This window comes from Salarias fasciatus, chromosome 4 (assembly GCF_902148845.1).
Source record: "Salarias fasciatus chromosome 4, fSalaFa1.1, whole genome shotgun sequence".
NCBI classification, from domain to species: Eukaryota; Metazoa; Chordata; class Actinopteri; order Blenniiformes; family Blenniidae; genus Salarias; species Salarias fasciatus.
In genome coordinates, this window is record NC_043748.1 from 20,166,842 (window position 1) to 20,186,663 (window position 19,822).

At 47.8% G+C, this 19,822-nt stretch overlaps 1 protein-coding gene across 4 annotated transcripts in view; it reads left to right on the plus strand.

The window, feature by feature from the left end:
• The window catches only part of mybpc2a (myosin binding protein Ca), a 59,797-nt gene extending 40,254 nt beyond the window's left edge, over positions 1 to 19,543 (plus strand). For 3 of the 4 annotated variants that reach the window (XM_030088931.1, XM_030088930.1, XM_030088927.1), the window contains 18 exons: positions 209 to 314; positions 2,877 to 3,046; positions 4,583 to 4,748; positions 5,474 to 5,580; positions 5,662 to 5,691; positions 6,975 to 7,114; positions 7,358 to 7,514; positions 8,517 to 8,621; positions 8,720 to 8,908; positions 8,983 to 9,117; positions 10,145 to 10,312; positions 10,689 to 10,777; positions 12,718 to 12,913; positions 13,870 to 14,009; positions 14,076 to 14,241; positions 16,281 to 16,417; positions 18,580 to 18,766; positions 19,191 to 19,543. In XM_030088931.1, coding sequence (XP_029944791.1) covers positions 209 to 314; positions 2,877 to 3,046; positions 4,583 to 4,748; positions 5,474 to 5,580; positions 5,662 to 5,691; positions 6,975 to 7,114; positions 7,358 to 7,514; positions 8,517 to 8,621; positions 8,720 to 8,908; positions 8,983 to 9,117; positions 10,145 to 10,312; positions 10,689 to 10,777; positions 12,718 to 12,913; positions 13,870 to 14,009; positions 14,076 to 14,241; positions 16,281 to 16,417; positions 18,580 to 18,766; positions 19,191 to 19,225 — 2,423 coding nt within the window. In that variant the 3' untranslated portion in view covers positions 19,226 to 19,543. The remainder of the gene's footprint in view (positions 1 to 208; positions 315 to 2,876; positions 3,047 to 4,582; positions 4,749 to 5,473; positions 5,581 to 5,661; positions 5,692 to 6,974; positions 7,115 to 7,357; positions 7,515 to 8,516; positions 8,622 to 8,719; positions 8,909 to 8,982; positions 9,118 to 10,144; positions 10,313 to 10,688; positions 10,778 to 12,717; positions 12,914 to 13,869; positions 14,010 to 14,075; positions 14,242 to 16,280; positions 16,418 to 18,579; positions 18,767 to 19,190) is intronic. The other variant, XM_030088929.1, reaches the window with a different exon arrangement.
• The last annotated feature ends 279 nt before the right edge of the window (positions 19,544 to 19,822 follow it).

The window sequence follows — 19,822 nt, forward strand, 5'->3', positions numbered from 1 at the left end:
TAGAAATTTTTGTCTTACCGAGTATTTCAGTACCATCCGGGCTGCTCTCCACGTCACTTTACATGCAGAGCTGTGTTTTTCCCACTCGTGTCCCTGGCCAGTGTTCCTCTGGAGGTTTACATAATGCAGCCGTGCAGGTCTTTCATGACTCAGCACCACTCTGCGCTCTGAAAGGAAGTGTGACTCCAAGCTTTCCGTTTGTGTTCAGAGCCTCCAATCACCATTACCAAGCCGCTGACCGACATCACCACCGTGGAGGGTGAGAAGGTGGAGTTTGAAGTGGAAGTGTCTGAGGAAGGAGCCAGCGTCAAATGGTGAGCTAATGTGTACTTTGGCTCACTCCAATAGTTATTAATTAGAAAATTGAAATTCATTAGTGCGAGGGCAGAACTTGCCGATTGTTCTTTTCCGGCTCACAAATGTCTCCGTATAATGGCTGAGCGGTCCGCTGAGACAATAGATTTGGAGGCTGGTTGGGAACGCTAATAGCCGCCAGTTTGTCAGATGATGATGGCTAAAGTCACTGTAAGGAGGAGATAAATGCTCTTAGTTTCTCACACTAAAGAAAAGTGCATAATTTAATGATAAAAAAAACCCCATTATTGCTCAGCAAGTGTTGCAGCTTTTTTTTTCTTCCAAATATCAGCAAGCTAGAAAATGCATTTTCAATCCGGCAACTAAACATCTAAACCAGCAGACTGTAGAATATCCTAATCATTGAACTGCATAACCTTTATTTACTAGTTGCTACGTCAACTGCTGGAAACGTCCTGCTAACAAGAAGACATCAAGGCCTGTGAGGGAGAAAAGGCCCGAAATATTAAATGTGGACTCGACATGCAGAACTTGGTCTTGATCTCTTAAAGTCTTGGTCTTGGTATGCTCTGGTCTTGGTCTTGACTCGGTCTTGGCCCTTTAAAGTCTTGGTCTTGGTATTGATAAACCTGGCTCCAGAGCTGCAGCGAAGCATGGAGACAGACATGGGGTGACGGTGAGCAAAAGGTTTATTTCTAGGAGCGTGCACCGCAGACCACAGCAGAAAACCAGAATCGGACCGTTGGAACTTCCGCAGCTTCTGCCAGAGAGTCTCTCCCCGGACTGGAAGAAAGGCTGATGAAGTGCAGCCGGGCCACTGGCTGCAGGGTCGACCCTCAGCTCCTGATTGGGCATCACAGTATGCTCTGGTCTTAGTCTTGACACAGTCTTGGCTCCTTAAAATCTTGGTCTTGGTATACTTCTTATTTAATTGGTCTTGACCCCTTAAAGTCTTGGTCATGGGATGCTCTGGTCTTGGTCTTGATTCAGTCTTGGCCCGGGAAAGTCTTGGTCTTGTCTTGAGCTTGGGATACTCTGGACTTAGTCTTGACTCTGTCTTGGGCCCTTAAAGTCTTGGTCATGGAACGCTGTGGTCTTGGTTTTGACTCGGTCTCAGCCCATTAATCTTGGTCTTGCAATACTCTGGACTTGGTCTTGACTCTGTCTTGAGCCTTTAAAGTCTTGGTCTTGGAACGCTGTGGTCTTGGTCGACTCTATCTTGGGCCCTTAAAGTCTTGGTCTTGCGATACTCTGGACTTACTCTTGACTCTGTCTTGAGCCTTTAAAGTCTTCGTCTTGGAACGCTGTTGTCTTGGTTTGACTCGGCCTCAGCCCATTAGAGTCTTGGTCTTGGGATGCTCTGGTCTCAGTCTTCACTGCAGCACTTGGTGTTGCTATGGAGCAGTTTTCCAAACTCTGGCATGAAGTGAAGATGCTCTTGTCATTAGAAAGTTTATTTAGTTTGTACATGTTGAATACAGTTTGCGGCGTTACGAATAAAACATTAAACCGCAGAATCGGACTCCTGAAAGGGAAAACTGGAGCAGAATGGCGATTCTAAGGCAGTAGAAGTGCTGGAGGTGCAGCTGAGCTCTCCTGCAGAACCTGGAATCACGACACGATGGGGCACATTGTGAGACAGTGTTGGAAGTGTTGGATATGAATTTTCGCCACACAATCTGGCATCTAGAAAAGATGCTACAGCATGAGAAAGATTCAGCGATCCAGCAGTATTAGGCTGAAGTGCCGCCGAACAGAAAAGTTGTGACTGAAATGTGATGTAAATTTGTTCCCCAACTGTTTATCCCCATTCCCTGTCACCCAGGAGTTTGTCGGAGTCTCTTCAGAATGTGACAGTCTTCTTATCTCTGCTCAGCAATACGGCGATGGACTTTACAGTTCAGTTTTTGGCTCTGCAGATCTTTACATAACACCTGAAAAACCGAGAAAGCAACAAAGAGCTTATATGCAAATAACCCTGGCCAGCCGGTGGCTTGTATTTTGCATTGTGGCGAAAATTCCTTTTTGCTTGACAAAATGTGCTAAGACAATGTTTGGTCTTTTGTATTGTTACAGTAAACAACAAGTCGATCTTATATAAGCCTTGGAAACCTGGATCGGCTGTTAACTGGGAGAATGTCTTTGTTGGAGAAGCACTTTCTCTCAGCCATAGTTGGTGAATTCTCTTCCATGTTTTTACATATTCAGACTAAATGATATGAGTGTGACAGAAGGGATGCTTTTTTCTTTTTTTTTTCCCCTCCTGTGAAAATTTGGCGCTGCATTCTAATGCATCGATTCCCGTCTCTGGCTCGGAGCTATTTTTACAATGCAGTAAGTGTTCTTGAAGAAAGGCTCACCTCCTGCTCTGTTTGCAGCCGAAACCTTGTGATCTTTAAAGGCTGCAGCCATGTAAAACAAACGCGTCAATCAGCAGCTCTTCCTCTCTTCTCTCTGTTGAAGTGACATTGATTCATGCCTGTGTGTGTGTGTGTGTGTGTGTGTGTGTGTGTGTGTGTGTGTGTGTGTGTGTGTGTGTGTGTGTGTGTGTTTTCTTGCAGGATGAAAGACGGAGTTGAGCTGAATAAAGAGATGGCAGGTTCAAGGTACCGGTTCAAAAAGGATGGAACGAGACACATTTTGATCATAAACGAAGCCACTAAAGAGGATATTGGAACGTACTACGCCATCACCAACGGCGGGGAGTCGCAGGCTCACCTGGAAGTTGAAGGTACCCGATCTTCTGCTGGAACTGTTTCAGGCTCCATTTACTCAAAACACAGTTTTTGCATTTTCGTTTTCAGGTCAGTCTTATGAAACCGTCGTCTGTTTGCACGACAACGGCAGAAACGCTGAAAACAGCGTAGTGAGCACGCCGGGCCACCAGCTGGTGCTGTTGGGCTGAGCTTCCCTCCGTTTCCATGGAGACGCAGCATTTTCAAAAAGTCCCACCTTTGCAGCTGTTTTCCAGAAGTTATGTTTTCAGTGGCTTTGAGCAGCGTTGTGGTGTGAATGGATGCCCAAATGCAGCGGGAGTTTTGAGTAAATGAAATGTTACAAAAAAAAAAAAAAAAACAAGTCAGGAACAGCATCTAGCCTCAAACGCATGTTGGAAAAAACCCAAACAGTGCACTGCACGAGCATCGACGTTACAGAAAGTGTGTCTTGCTCTAAAGCGAGCCGCTGCTCCACCATGCAGTGGACTCATTACTTCACTTCATCACACGCAGGTTTAATTCAAATTAGCTGGAAAGCACAGGAAACAAGGAGCAGCGCAATTACAAAATGGAAAAAAAAAATGAGAAAAAAAAAATCTGTAAAGTAAACATAAAGAAGCAGAACGCTGTTATGTGCAATGAGCGACGTTACCGTGTATTCCTGACACCCGGGAAGCGACTTTTAGAAAATTCAGCCCCATGTTGATGTTTTCCATTCTGACAAGCATGAAAAGCAACAAATTAGTCATTACTCATGTCATGATTAATACTGCTTCATTAAACCCTTGTATCTGTACCTCATCACACCATTCGTTCTGCTCGTTTCCTCCTGAAACCGATCCCCGGCCTCAGATAGCAGGCGGCCTCGCTCGCTGCAGAGTAGACGGCCGATCCAGGCCGCTCTCCTAAATCGATTACGGCGCGAGAAAGCGGCCGTCCTTCCCCCTCAGCTGAAAGATAGAGTGGCTGACCGGGACCGGCCAATCAGACAGCGAGAAACACCAGCAAGACACAAGGAAGTCTGCTCAGCTTGACAGGAAAACGCTACAAGAAGAAGAAAACCGTCGTCTACACCGGCCTGGGTTTGATTGTACTCATTGGATTTCACACACAAAGTTTCTCGTGTTAATTAGTTTTAGAAGAGCTGCAGGGAGAAGTTTTTTAACTTCCACATCCTGTTCTGCATCAGTGATTCTCAAAACTTTTACAGTGAAAATAATGTGGAGCTCCAAAGAGGTTTTTTTTTGTTTTGTTTTTTTTCATACAGTGTAAATTAAAGATATTAGTTTAAGTATAAAATTCAGGTTTCATACATACTTATTTTGGACTCCTGTTGTCATGGTAACAGGAAATAAATATCACAGCATTATCAACAAGATATCAAGAAACAGACACTGAAAACTTTCTGGAAACGGTCCTCAGGGTGGAACTTTGTGAGAACGTGTCGATTCCGTCGCCGTAGGAAAACATCACCTTTAGTTCAGTGTGTCTGGTCTAAATCCCGCGTGGACACAAATGTCAGTACGCTGTTTTTTTTTATTGTGCTTCAGATAAGCCGCTGGAGATCCTGCAGAACCTGAGCGACGTGTCTGCAGAGGCCGGAGAGCAAGCCGTGTTCAAGTGTGAAGTGTCCGACGAGAACGTGACGGGAAAATGGTTCAAGGACGGCGTGGAAGTGGTGCCCAGCGACCGCATCAAGATCTCGCACATCGGAAGGTATTTCCGTCCATCAGGGTGCAGGGAAGCCGCTCGGGATGGACGCTTACACGCATCTAAACCTTCCCGACATTAAACAGCTGTGACATCAAGCAGAGCGTGTGGCTCAGGGAGATTCACCGCAGGGGGGCTCTCAGCTGTTTAACCCGTTTAGCCGGACCTGCTGGATCTGGGAAAAGCAGAGTTCTCCAAATGCTTGGAGAAATTTTGGGCATCGTTCTGTGGCAGACAGACTTCATTACTGCCGATATTCTTTCACTGAAAAGTCTCGTGGAAAGACGTTTGAATCCAGAGTTTTGGGAGATTTGAGCTTCAACTTCCAGTGTGTTCATGGTTTAGATGTGACAGTAAGTCATTCATTGAAACTCAGTTTAGTTTGAGCCTCAGCTAAGACGGCAAAGTTTTTTTTTTTTCTTGCAAACTCAGCATTTAATATTTCAAAATATTTCCACGCACAACTGGTGGCTGTGAAATGAATGAGTGAAATGAACTCTGCCACAAAACGAATGCAGTTCAGGAGGATTTTGTCTTCCAAAAACTCTAGGTCTTAATCATCTGTGGGCAAAGAAAAAAAGGTAAAAGTTCAATCCATCAAGGCCATGCATAGCATGAGGTCAGAGGTCATGGTGCTTGGCTCTGCTCCTGGGAAACTGTCATTGGTAGAATGACTTCATGGCTCGTGGCGAGCGTCGTCTCCATGGTAACGTCTGGTAACGCGTCGCCAGGGTTCACAAGCTGACGATTGACGACGTGGTGCCTTCAGACGACGGAGAGTACACCTTCGTCCCCGACAAGTACCCGGTCACTCTGTCCGCCAAACTCAACTTTGTCGGTGAGACAAACGAAAATAAAGAACTTTAAGTTCAGAGTCTGAAAATAGAGTTTAGACTGAATCCTACCTTTTTCTCCACAGAGGTCATAGTTGAAGTCATTCCCATAGAAGGTAAGTCTGTTTTTATGAAATCCTTTTTGTTATGAAACTGGGAACTGCTACGTTAAGGGAATCTGGAGGTGAATCTGGAGCTTTTCTAAAAACCATATAAGACCAGTAGAAAGCGTTTTTCGCCGCCTCGCTGAGCTCCTGTGCCAACTGCGCAGATAATTCTTAATTCACACGTCTCTTTTTTCATATGCGAGTGGCCCCTGCCAGCGCCAGAGCCACGCCAAAGTGGCCGTAATGCAGAAAAGTGGAGATGGATGTCCCCTGGCCGGCGGCGCTCGCAGTGCCAAGTCTTTAACGACCGCAGAAACTGGCTCGCCGCGTGTGCGAGGACACAAACTTCTGGAGCGAAAACACATTTAGCTGTCCCGCTCGCTGCAGTGATGTAAATATTTCATGTGTTTCGCATTCCGTTAAATGCTGATTGGCTTAATGTGCTTGAAATTGGCGTGAAAGTCGACCAGTAGAATCCGCGTCTGTCAGCGGGCGCTAATTGGAGCACATGTGTCTGGAAGTAATGGGATGTGCAGGGAGGAGCCACTGAGCCGGAACGGAACCAGCAGAAGACCAATTTTTACCATTACTGGTGTCGGAGAGGGTTTCCTCTCCAGTTTGCTGACGCAGCTCGAATTCCGGTTAAAACCCGCCGATCGAGGCGGCTGGCTTTGTGTCTGTCCTGGATTCATTTCCATCTCTCCTGCAGTGGAATTGATCTCACCCTCCTTAATGACTGGAAATGATCACAGCTCAGAGCTGCTGCTACAGGCTAACGTCAGGAATTACTCCTTTCATTAATGTAACCTGTTACTGCGGCCCGAAGAAGGAAGACCGAGATGAACAGATTACACTGGAACGAGTTATTCCAAACACCTACAGCACGTTTCAGTTCAGAGGTCACAGGCAGCCTGATTGCATCATGACTGGTAAACCAGTCCAGTAACATCCTTTAAATTTAAACTTTACAGGTTTTCTCAGCTCAGGCCTCAGTGGAGTGCTGTGTCCACTGCTGCTTATCAAAAAGATCATTTTTGTAATTTTTCCAATTTGATTGGTGTATTGGAGGGCTGAATTGGAGACGGCTTTAGCCCACAGGCCTCATGTTTGACACCCCTGACCTAAAGCTAAAGGTCAATTTATTGATTTCCCCCCAAAAAAATAACATTTGAATAAAGGTCATCCATAAATTCGATGTTAGCTGGTAATGCAGAGTTGTGTTTTTTTTAACAATATCAGGATTAAAGATAATCTAAATCATCTCTTTCTCGCCTCATGGTCTCCGTGAAAAGAGCCTCCCAAAATCCACATGGACACCAGCTGCATGGACGACAAGAACACCATCATGGTGGTGGCGGGAAACAAGCTGCGGCTGGACGTGGAGGTGACGGGCGAGCCGGCGCCCACGGTGTGCTGGATGAAAGGAGACCAGGTGAGGAAGCCGGGCTGAACACACACACACACACGCACGCACGCACACGCGCGCCACGCCGTGTGCGTCAGTCCCAGCATCCAGCTGTTAGTCAGCGCCGCCGCCGCCGCAGTGGGAGGGCTGAATCACCTGTCATTGTTGGCAGCTGTCGTCATGCGACGCCGTCCTCTTCAGCGAGGCCTTTTGTTCTGTCTGTCTCTCCGTCTGCGCTCCGTCCTCCTCCTCCACCCCCTCCCCTGGTAGGCGGTGTCCCCGGAGGGCCGGGTCCGCGTGGAGACCGTCAAGACCCTGAGCAGCTTCGTGATCGACGGGGCGGAGTTTCGGGACGAGGGGCCTTACTCCCTGGTCGTCACCAACTCCGTGGGCGAGGACAGAATTGATATGTTCATCAAGGTCGTGGGTCAGTAGCTCTTCTCTCTCATTTTTTGTCTTTTGGATCCTTTTCTTTCGGTTTCTTTTGCTGCCTTTGTGCTTCGTTCTGCAGCTGAAAGCTGCAGGTCCCTGAACTGAGAGCAGGAAAACCAGCAAAACATAATTCAGTTTCTTTTTTTTTTTCTTCCGCTTTCAAAGCTGACATCAGGCTTTCACTGTCGTCACTGCTGTTCGCAGCTGTGCTCTGCTGCTCCTCCCACAAATCCATCAGAAACGTAGCACCACGATTAGGTTTTCCAAAGGAAAGCCTGCTGACACGGCGCCATGCCGTCACTGTAACTACAGGACTGTAGAAAACTGGACGTAATGCGATGATCTCAAAGGTTTACATGGCTAAGAATGGTTCACTTTAAGCCACTATTTATTGTTATCATTAACCAGCACGGTCAGGCTTGTAATACCACAATGCACCACAAGGTGGTGTAGCGACTCTTTATTCTTTCACTTGAGTTAAAGAACAGAAGAAAAAAATTGGATAATATAAAGAAGTGGAAATAAGAAATTTGATGTTTTTCGGAGGTGCAGCAACGAACAGAAAAGTTTGGAAGCTGTAATGAAGTGACTGACTGCTGCCACCCAGAGGACAGCGGTGGTGTTACATAAAGCGGACGGTACCGTAGCTTTAAATAAAGAGCAACTATGGATGGATTTGAAAAGATTTCATGCTACAAATTTTCTCATTTTGAGCTTTGAGGCTAGTAAATGTGTATGTGCTTCATATATTATTGATTACACGTGTCTGCAGGACAGAATCAGACTCTTCAGCTGCTAATGAATTCTAATGCAGGCTGATACTTCATAATATTTCGTCTTGTTCTATTTTTTATTCTCTGGATTTTTCTGGAATCCAGTGAAATTGCCTGGTGGAGTGTTAGAGGTTGTGGTAGAGATGTTCAGACTCCGTACTGAGTGAATGATGTGTTTTTTTTTCTTCCCATCCTGCCTCACTTCCCGTCACCCGCCTGTGCAGATGTGCCCGGCCCTCCTGAGAACGTCAGATGCTCATCGGTTGGCGAGGACTGCGCCACGGTCACATGGGACGCTCCTGCCTTCCTGGGCGGCCTTCCCGTTAAAGGTATGTCTGAAGCAGGCGTCATCTGACACCCCCCCCCCCCCCCCCCCCCCCCCCCCACCCCCCCACGCCGTCACGCCGTCCCTCCCTCCACCCTCCAGGCTACCTGATGGAGAGGAAGAAGGTCGGCTCGGCCAGATGGACCAAGCTCAACTTTGACCCCTACGAGTCGAACACGTACGAGGCGAAGAAGATGATCGAGGGCGTGGCGTACGAAATGCGGGTGTTCGCCGTCAACAGCATCGGCGTGTCGCAGCCCAGCGGCGCCTCGCAGCCCTTCATGCCCATCGGTGCGTCGCCTTTCGCCACGGTGCTCCTTAACCTGCCTCCCTGTCCCGTTCACGCTGGCTCTCGTCTCCCGCAGCCCCCACCAGCGAGCCCACCCGCCTGGTGGTGGACGAAGTGACGGACACCACCTGTACGCTCAAGTGGCGTCCGCCAGAGAAGATCGGCGCCGGCGGCCTCGATGGCTACATCATTGAATACTGCAAAGAAGGAAGTAAATACACGCTCAGTGTATTCCTCCAGACAATAAGGCATTGCATTGGGTTTGTTAGCGATAATTATTGGTGTTGAACATCTTATTGTGAAGGCGTCATAGAGTCGTATTGTCCCGGGAGCCTTTTGAAGCGGCGGCGTTCAAACTGTAGAGTGACTCTCTTTGTCTCTGGAGCCAGCCGAGGCTCTTTCTGCGCCGCCGGCACGAGCCTGTCAGACTTCTGAGCCTCTCCGGCTGAGCGGAAAGGGACTGTATGACTTCCACGGTGCACATACGTGCACGTTGACGGGTTCAGAACGTGAGGAGAGACGATTTCACGAGAGACATTTTCACTTGAAACACTGAGGCAGTTACACACAGAGCCCGGTCTTTTCCGTATTATGCTGCCAGACTGACCCACGAACAGAAAAACTAAGTTAAAAAACAAATTAATAACTGAAGTTTAACACACCGAACGCAATAAAAAGTTGACACCATTATAAATAAATGCAGTGTCGGCTCTTATACTGCAGGTGCAACAGTGACAGAAAGGCCAGATCCAGATAAAACATTGTTTGACCAAAAACATATTGTGATAAACTCCTCTCCAAATATATGCGCGGACCTTTTAATAGCGGGTTTTGATTTGCACAGCGAAAATTAACGAGGCCTCGCTTCTCCTGCGACGACCCGCCGTACACAAACCCGGGGCCTCCTGGAAGCGGAGCGCCGCCGCCGCCGCCGTTAATCCGGCCCGCGCAACCCCTAATGTGACAAGTCAAAATGTCCGCCGTGGAAAAGGTCTATTGTTAGCATATCCGTCTGAATTTATGAGCCGGAGAGCAGGTCGTTAGCTACCTGCATTAGTTTCACGACTGCGTATCCACAGGGTCGTATTTCTCCGTCCCTCAGCGTTTTTTTATTATGGCCTTTTTTACAAGCTTTGGTTTGACAGGAGCGGCCTTCACAGGAAGACGGAACAGTATCCTCGACAGATCGGGTTAATCTCCCCGTCTCTGGATTCCCTCCTGATTGTTGTTTTCGCCAGGCGACCAGTGGGTGCAGGCCAACGACAAGCTGGAGGAGGGCAACCAGTACAAGGTGAAGGGGCTCACCATGGGCGACAAGCTGCTCTTCAGGGTGATCGCCGTCAACGTGGCCGGCCGCAGCCCGCCGGCCACCCTGAGCCAGGCGGTCACCATCAAGGAGCTCCTCGGTCAGTGGCCATTCTGCACAGAAGACGGGGGTGTATAGATGGGGGGGTGTATCCCACCCAGCACTCTGGTAATTATGTGTAACAGCAGTTCAGCAGGAGGAAAAATATCTTCATTTATCAGCCCCCCCATCAGTCTTATCTGGTTTTTACTATAAACCTCATGGATCCTGCTGTATCTAAGAAAGAGTCACTCCTCTGTGGGGTTTTTTTTTTCCTCCCTTCCTAAATAATTCATATCTGCAGCACATACACACACAAATAAGCATAAGATAAAAGCCGCGCACGCTGAGCGCTTCAGATATCTCTCCTCCTCCACACCTCCCGCTCTTTAAGCTAATTTGACTCATCGTCTTCTCCTCCCGCGCCCGCCACCCAGAGAGTCCCAAGATCCGCCTGCCTCGCCATCTGAGAACCAAACTCATCGTGATCGTGGGCGAGAAGGTCAACCTGGTCATCCCCTTCCAGGTCAGTCCCGGTCTGGATTTCAGTCTCCTTCGGTTGGATTTGCAGCAGAAGCCAGAAGAGAGCCGAGCGTCCCTCTCTGAGTTTGGACGGCAGCTCCTCGTAAAGCAGGTCACTGCAGAGTGGCTTCAAGTGAATCCTGGAGAGGTTTATTTAAAGTTTAAGCCCAGCCGAGCCGCGCTGCGGTTCAGCTGTGGATTTCAGAGTTTAACTTCAATTGCCCCCCTTTTCCTGTGTAATATGTCCAAAAACACTCTGTTGTGGTGTGTTACCCAAACAGAGAGATTCCCCCTCTGGCTGCGGGCTGACGGAGCCCTTTCCTTCCCCTTCTTCTTCTACAATGCAAATCAGAGCTGCAGCAACAGAGGGAGCAAGAGCTCAAAGGGCACGGGGAGTGTTACACCATTTGACAGCAGCCTGCAAATTATGATACTGGCAGAAAGAAAGGCAACCGAAAGCAGCGACGGAGGCAGTGTGGTAAATAAGAATAGACGGGGAGCGAGTGAGCCGTGGCTCTGCTTTCCTTTTGAAGAGGTGAGATGAAAAGGCTGTTCCGGGATGGAGAGCGAGGCAGCGCGATGTTCTCCGGGGAGCCAGGAGCCCCCACTGGTTTGTCATCCTCTCCAGGAACTGGACCCTTCACACTCTGGGAAACACGAGACGCCGTCGAGACGCCTCCCGAAATATTCCACCGGCGAAGGCTCGCGCTGAATTTCAATCATTCCCCCCAAAATAACTTCCATCCGTCCTTCTGCCGTGCCGAAGAGCCGAACTCCGAGCCGGTCGCACCGGGAAAAATCCGCCAATCCCAATCAAAATGACAACCAGACGGTTAAAGATTAATCAGGAATCAATCAGCAGAGTTTGCGTGAGAGGATCGTTGGAGAACAGATCTTCATTGAGCTTTGTCAACATCAGTAGCTAGATAAGCTTAAAACAGCTAAACGGATTCTAAATCGTAGTCATGAAACGTCATGCATGAATGGGGATTATTTTGTGATTCGACATGTTTTGCTGCTCCAAAATATTTTCATTTGGTGGAAAGTGATGATGGGAAAGGGTGCAGCCCCCTGTTGAAGGGAAACACAGCGTCTCCAAACCGGATCACTCGTCTCTCTCTTCTCCAGCGTTGACATGGAAACATCCGTCGGTCACATCTGGACTCCGTGGAAAACAGGCAGAACGGTTCCAGTGATCCCCGTCTGGGAACACGTGTTTTTTTTTTTCCCCTCATCTGGGGCTCATATATCTATAATGTCTCTCAGAATACACCAATGATCATGGATTACAGAGAAATGCGTTCCCACACGTGTCCTAGTATTCAACAGTTAACAGAAAGATGGAAATGGACTGTTTCAGTAGTTTTAGAGTTTCTTGAGTTTATTGCAAATATCATTGCAAATAATGGCCGTCTTCATTGATCCAGTATCTGGTTCCATGTTACGCAAAATCTCCTTCATAATGACAGTGGGTAAATTCACACGTAAACGTCAAGGCATGGTACTGCGAGCAAAACTCATCCACCTCCATAAACAGCAGCCCAAATCTCAACCTCTGCAGAAACTCATGTTAAAACAGTGAAACTGTTCCACGTGTGCGATAAAGAACAAGTCAGAATCACACAGCTGCCCGGAATAAACAAAGGAGAGAGGAACAGGAACAGAAAACAGGCTTCCCAAGAAACCCAATTAGGTGGAAACCCACCCGATGGAGGAGGCGCAGACCCAAACAGAACCAGCCTGTTCTCAGCAGAACTCACTGGAGGGGGTTTAGACTGGCTGGATTCCAGGACCAGGGCTGGATTCTGGGAAATACTCTCTGATATCTGTGAAATTGTTGAAAAATCCAATATTGTTGATGTTGAAAGGAGTCTGATCAAACTGGGCGACTCCATTTCCAGGTGAGTCACTCTTGTGTTTGTCGACTGACCCTCCAACCCGCAGGGTAAGCCCCGCCCCGTGGTCACCTGGCTCAAAGAGGGCGCGCCGCTGGACGACAAGTCGGTGGGGATCCGGAACAGCGAGGTGGACTCCATCCTCTTCATCCGCTCGTCGGAGAGAGCCCACTCCGGGAAGTACACCCTGTCCGTTCAGATCGAGAAGCTGACGGACAGCGCCGACATTTTCATCCAGGTCGTAGGTCAGTCCCGGCGCCACACCTGCTCCCGCCGCCCGCCCGGCGTCGCATGTCGTCTGGTTGGTGTTAGCTCCGGGTTCATTACTCCTCAAGGTAGGAGATTATGATTAATAACCTGCCTGGAAGCAGATGATGGCTTGAGCCTCAAATCTGTGACATGTCAAGAGTTTCTTTCTCCACGTTTGACGATAATTCCTCATTTCGTGCTGGGAGGGATCGGCGACTCGGAGCATCAAAGTGCTCATTCCTCTGCTCCCGGTAATCCGGGCCGCTGCGCCGCGGCCGCAGCCGCCAGCTCATCGCTCGGCTTACGGCTCGCCTCCCCGGGTCGGGGTTCTGGGCGGATTATTCGGAGGGGTTCCGCTGGGATTATTTGCGTGTGCGCCGGGATTAGGCGTGGATTCTGGGGGCTACTCTGTCACTCGCCGGGGATGAGGAGGTTGAGCTAATGAGGGGCTGCGATCGGGCGCCGGCAGGAGACGGCGCAGGAAGGATTAAAGAGGGCAAAACGCCGCCCGTACTGTACTCCGCGGAGGAAGAGCAAGATTAATGACGAACATACGAGTGTGTTGTGGAGTATTCCTGCACTGCGCTGCGGAGAGCGCAGGCCACACAGAGCGATCCGCGATAAACACGCCGCATCCCTCTCCTCTGGAATCCGGCCTGGCGGAGCTCCTCCGGTAACGCATGCAGCTATCGCCGCCTTCTGCCGAGCTAATCTGTCAATCTGTCTAATCTGTGAAATCTTTTTTTTTACCCTCTCTGTGGGAGTCCCCTCCTCCAGATCCCTTCCTTCTTCCTCCCGCCGCTCCAGCTCAAAACCCCTCCTGCCTACATTTGCAATCGAGGACGAGGAGGGTTGTTGAGACCGATCTGGAATCGCTCGAGCCTCGCGGGCCCGTCTCGTTCCGCCTGAACCCCCCCAGACTGATTCTGTCTCGTCTCGCCGTCCCCACCAGACAGGCCCGGCCCCCCCACCGACGTGCACGTCACCGACGTGTGGGGCTTCAACGCGGCGGTGGAGTGGAAGCCGCCCAAAGACGACGGCAACAGCGAGATCATCGGCTACACCATTCAGAAGGCCGACAAGAAGACGAAGGTACGGCGGGGGAGGGGGGGCGGGTTTGACCCACAGGCCGTGTGTCGACGTCCCGTCTCCGTCTAGCCTCAGGAGTGGTTCACGGTGTACGAGCACAGCCGCCGGCCCAGCTGCACCGTGTCCGACCTGGTCATGGGGAACGAGTACCACTTCCGGGTGTTCAGCCAGAACATCTGCGGCCTGAGCGAGGCGGCCGGCGTCAGCAAGAACACCGCCGTCATCACCAAGACAGGTAACCGGGTCCGGCGGAGACGGCTTCAAACGCAACTTTCTGAAAACGCTCGGGGTCCCCCGTCGATGGTGAAAATGAGAATACATTCAACACTGATTCCACTGACTGACCAGTATTCTTCGGCAGAGTGTTTAACGGTTTTTTTAACGCCGGCCACAGATTATGGAAGCGAGCAGGCTGGGAAATGAACACCTGCCGCCGGCCAAATGCCGCCTCTGTTTCTGTGTTGTTGCATTTGCTTACTCTAGCAGAACGTTTGGCAGGCCACCAGCCCGTCCTCCTCCGTGTTCCAGGCGGCAGCCCGGGCCATAAAAACGGGGAGGATTGTTGATCGTGGCGCCCACCTGACCTCGGGATGAGGCAAAAAGTCATTTTCCTGCCACGATCATTCAAAGGGCAGTCTGCTAATCGACACCATCCAGGATGCACTGCGGACACTTAGAGGCCCGACAATCCCACAGCAGCAGCGCGTAATTACAGCAGGTTACTAAATAAGCATTTCATTCTTTGGACAAATGTAACTTTAATCGCGTGACAATGAGCAGCCAGATTGCTGGATGGGACTCGGGGGTTTTCCCGGGACTGGAACGAAATCCTCTGCCCCCCCTTCCTACTGGTCCAGTGTGTCGACTTTCAGAGCTTCAGTGACAGAGCAGACTGTAGCAGTGTGGATCTGGCTCATGTGGAAGTCTGAGTAAATTTGAAATATATCGTGCAGCCGTATTATTCATTTCCTGTTATTTTTTTAAATCATTTAGCGCCAGTGAGATACTTTATAGATCTTTATATGCATTGTATCATTTTTTAAGCTCTAAAGATTAAAAGCAGATGCAATAATAAACCATGTAATCAAGATGCTAAATCTCTCTAATATAGTTATTTTGTGTCCCGTTCGTCAATCAGCTTCCACTTGTTAAGTATTGTTAAGTACTGCAGCATTGTTGTGGGAGTTTTTTCACATGTGATTCTAAACCAGAGCTTATTTCCTGTAAACAGACACACAAAATGCAACAAATGTTTAGCATTTTCCCTTGAAAATAGCCTAAATCTCTGAAAAGTTCTTCATTTTCAGAGATTCGTGGTGTACATCGGTAGTTCACCAAAACCTCTGCAGCTATTTTTTCGCTCTGTCCTCTGGAAAGTACAACATTTCCTCTTAACTCATTAATGGGTAAAAAGGTTACATATCAATTATTAACAGATGAAAATGCATTTGATATTCTCCTTCCTGTTCCTGGAATAAGGAACGCAGAGGCACCGTCAGACACGAACCTGATGATAAATGCAGTGTGTGTGTCAGAGGCGTCTGGACGACTGCCTGACTTGATGTTGACCTTCGATCCTCCACCTCAGAGTTCAGTGTCCAACATGTAGCATCTGGAATGCGGAACACTCACCAGGTTTCACTTTATTTTTCAAGTCTGAGTCACGAGACAGCCGCCGCATTGCTAATTCACCCTGAAACTCAGCTGCACTTTTCGTTTTTCTTTTCTATTTTATTCATAGCGTCTTCCGTGACTCAACACGCCATCTTGTGGCACAGACTTGTATTTTAAAACTACACGGACGAGCAAGTTGGGAAACTTGTTGACTCAAATTTGGATCATTAAAAAAATCATCATGAAGAGAAAAACATAAAAGTCAAACTGGCGTATAGGAACGCAAATTTTCTGCGGTGTTGATAATCGTCATGCGGAACCTTCTGTGAATTTTTTCGTCAGTTTTCAGTTTGCCTCCTTTGTTTTCTGAACTCACTTTCTGTTTTTTGCTGCACACGTTATAACTTGTAGTCTGAATTCTACTCTAGACGATTTTTCTTTTAGCTTGTTCTGTCAGTCAAATATGATCCTCGTGACAGTGACATCTAGTGGCCGCATGGTGTAAGTACCAGTGTATTACGATTAGCCTACCAACAAAAAAAAAAAAAAATATGCACGATCTGGAAAATACAGTAAAAGATCGCACTGTCAGTATAAAAATTAGTCCGTTTGAGATGCTGGTGGAGAAAATAGCTCTGATCTGGGATCTGCCTTCCACAGGTTTACTCTACAAACCTCCACCATTCCCGGAACAGGACATGACCAGCTCCCCCAAATTCATCGCCCCTCTGGTGAACCGGAGTGTGACTGCAGGCTTCACCACGGCCATCAGCTGCGCGGTGCGCGGCAACCCCAAGGTGTGTATGTTCACCACTGCTGCGAAATGCACTGGGAGGCATTTTTAACATTCAGATATAGCATGATTTAAAAAGCATAACGAAAAACATGGTCCGAAATTGATGCTTTACTCTTGTTTACCCTCAAAAACGCTCTGTGCAGACAGAGAATATACATGCACAAGAATCGCCAAATATGTGTAGAGCCTAAAACAATCGTTTGAATTAACATTTCAATGCAATTTGAATTTCATCCAGGAAGTATTCAGAGTGAAATCACATTCAGTCTCTGAACCGAGCTCAGGTGTTTCCTGTTCGCGCTGATCGTCCTGAAGCTGTTCCTTCAGCTTCACTTCAGTCCACCTGTGGTGAATTCAGTTGATTGGATGATTTGAAACACACACCGTCTATTTAAGGTCCCGCAGGTGAGGGTGTGTGTGTGTGTGTCTGTGTGTGTGTGTGTCGGAGCACAAATCAAGCATGAAGTGGAATCAACTGTGTGTAGCTCTGATCTGGAGGCGGCTCCTGAATATCATTTCAAGTCTTTGTTTTCTGACTCAGAGTTCAGTGGCGTGAATGAAATGCGATGTTCCAGGTTTTCCTTGAACTGAACCGTTGAGGAAGTTGAGAGGATCTAATCCTCAAGCTCAGTGTTCACTTTTTATGTTCTACTTCTACACAAGCGATGCAGCTTTTTATTATCAAATATTTGATCTCATTTATATTATTCCAAGGTTATTTTATGGGGACGATCCCCCAAAAATATTTAATGCGATGGAAAAATCTTTCCCGTGGTTATTTAAGTCTTGAAGTTCTCATTGATTTAAATAGTGGAGCTTCTGCGTATTCAGTTCATCACGTATGATCTAGAATATTCAAACCAATTTTTTTTCTTCTTTATAGTTTTAATTAACAATTGATGAAACTCAAAATACAGTAAATAATGATGACTTATTTGTTTCCTATAAATCATTTTTTTGTTTATTTTTTTAACTATTTTTGAATGGGAAGCTGGAAATGTCACTCAAAAAAAATGTAGAGAACATTTTAAGGCCCATGTACACGACGACATTTTCAAATGAAAATGCAAAAGTTTCATTGTGTTTTGAGTATTTCGCACTGCAGCAGCGCTCAGAGCCGCTGAAAACCAAAGTTTTTGAAGACGTCCTGATTCCGTCTAGATGGAAATGGGGGGAAGCGGAACTTTTTAAAAACACTCTCTCTTCATGAACACACGGGTAGCACAACTTTTTAAAGATTGTCTGATTCTGACTCCATGGAAATGGCGGAATACACACCTTTTTAAGAAGACTCTGTCTTCGTGAAAAGAAGGGAAATACAATTTCTGAAAAATACAACTTTTTAAAAATGCTCCTTCTCCATGACAATGGGGGCAGTGAAAGTTTTAAAAAATGTTCCATCTCGGTGAAAATGGGGGAAAAGCAGCTTTTTAAAAATGCTCTGTCTCCATAAAAATAGAGTAACCTTTTTGAAAATGCTTCAACTTTCTGGTGTCTGTGGAAATGGGAAATGCAACTTTTGAAAGAAAAAAAAAGTCATTGTCTGTGGAAACAAGGAAAACACAACTTTTTAAAAACATTTTGGTTTCGTGAAAATTTCACTTGAATTTTCGCTTTAAACATTGTGGTGTAAAACGGGCCTTAGTTTGAGTTCAGAAATCACTGAGAAATGTTTAAAATTTGTAATTATTTATTTAGTCAATTAATTGTGACGTGAATATGTTTTAAAGTTTGTTTTTTTTTTGGCAAACTACAGTAAAATAAAGCATAAAGAAAACAGAATGAGATGATTTGGTGAAAGTTGTTGTACATGCTGAGAACGCTCCCGGACCGTCTTGCCTCCCTGCTCGCTCTCCGCCGGCCCCCGGTAGCTCCGGTAGCTCTGCTGCAAGGTTACGCCACAGATTTCACGCTTTGTGTTTTTCCGAGCGAGCGTACAAGTTTCCCGGTGTCAAACAGAGAGAGCAGCACAGGCGGAGGGTTTTGATGCCTTTGCAGCGGGGATATATTTTTATGTCTGAAGCCAGAACAGGAGGTGGAGCAGAAAAATCTTTGAACACACTGTTTTTTTTTTTCTTCTATCCCACCAAATCGGCGAAGATTTGTCAAGTCAAAACGTTGACCCAGTTTCACCTCCCCCCTCCCTCCTCTCTTCCCTCCCAGCCGAAGATCGTGTGGCTGAAGAACAACATGATCATAGGCGAAGACCCGAAGTTCCTGATGCAGAACAACCAGGGCGTCCTGACCCTGAACATCCGGAAGGCGGGGCTGTTCGACGGCGGCCGGTACTCCTGCAGGGCCGTCAACGCTCTGGGGGAGGACGAGGTGGAGTGCAAGCTGGAGATCCGAGGTACGCCGGGAGCAAGTCAATCCCTCGCCATCTCCTCTGCCCAGTGCAGAACCTGTGTGATCTTTTAGTCTGGTGAATGTGAATGTGAATGGGAATGTTGACGCCCGCTGTGCAGTTGTGTAAATGGACGTAGCCTGAGAGTTCAGTGTCGTCTGCAAACGATCGTTTATCAGCAAACTGTTTCAGAGAATATGACACATTTCATGCTCTCTGAAGGATATTCACACATTTTAAGCTAGAAATATATACAATTTTGCTCAGTTTTACGCTTTCCCAGTAGGTTTTAAAGCAAATAATGCAGTTTTTGTGTTCATCTTCTAAATAGGAGTTCATCAGACAGATCTTCATCTCTTCAGTGCTTTTAGCTGAACTCTTGTCGAAACGTAACTCATGTCATCTGCGCCTCTCTCTCTCTCCTCCACAGTTCCTCCAAAAGAAGGCGAGGAGGAGGCGAAATGAGCGACAGCGGAGTCCAACAGGAGTCGCAATGGATTATGTAGTCCTGAATAAACCTGATTAGAATAGATCAGCGGTGGGGCTCTCGAGCCAGACACACACCTTCCTTTACATGTGCTTGCCTTTCGATGCCGCGATGATGAACGCCGCCTCGGCGCTACGTCATTAGCTCTGTCAGCTCGCCGCCACATCCCGGCCGAGACGGAGCCCGGGAGTAGTGTAGTAGCGCTGCCCTGCTGCGACCACACACAGATGGATCCTCCTTAACTGTGGAGTGGGCCTGTCACTGAACACACTTATAAAACAGCCTTTCATCCATTACGGCTCCCCGTGTTGTCTGTTTTGTGTCCCGGACGGTTTTATAGGCTGCTATGAATTTACGATTGTGATGCGGCTGCAGTGCCGAGACCACTGCAGGGTGACTGACTGCACGCACACACACACACACACGCACACACGCACACACACTGCTGCTGTGGCTTCACCAGTGTGGATGGTTCAGTGGAGGGATCGATACTCAGCCAGGCATGGCCGACATCATGGAGTAACCAGGATTAAAGAGGTTCATATATACAGATATAGCCCAGATACACACACACA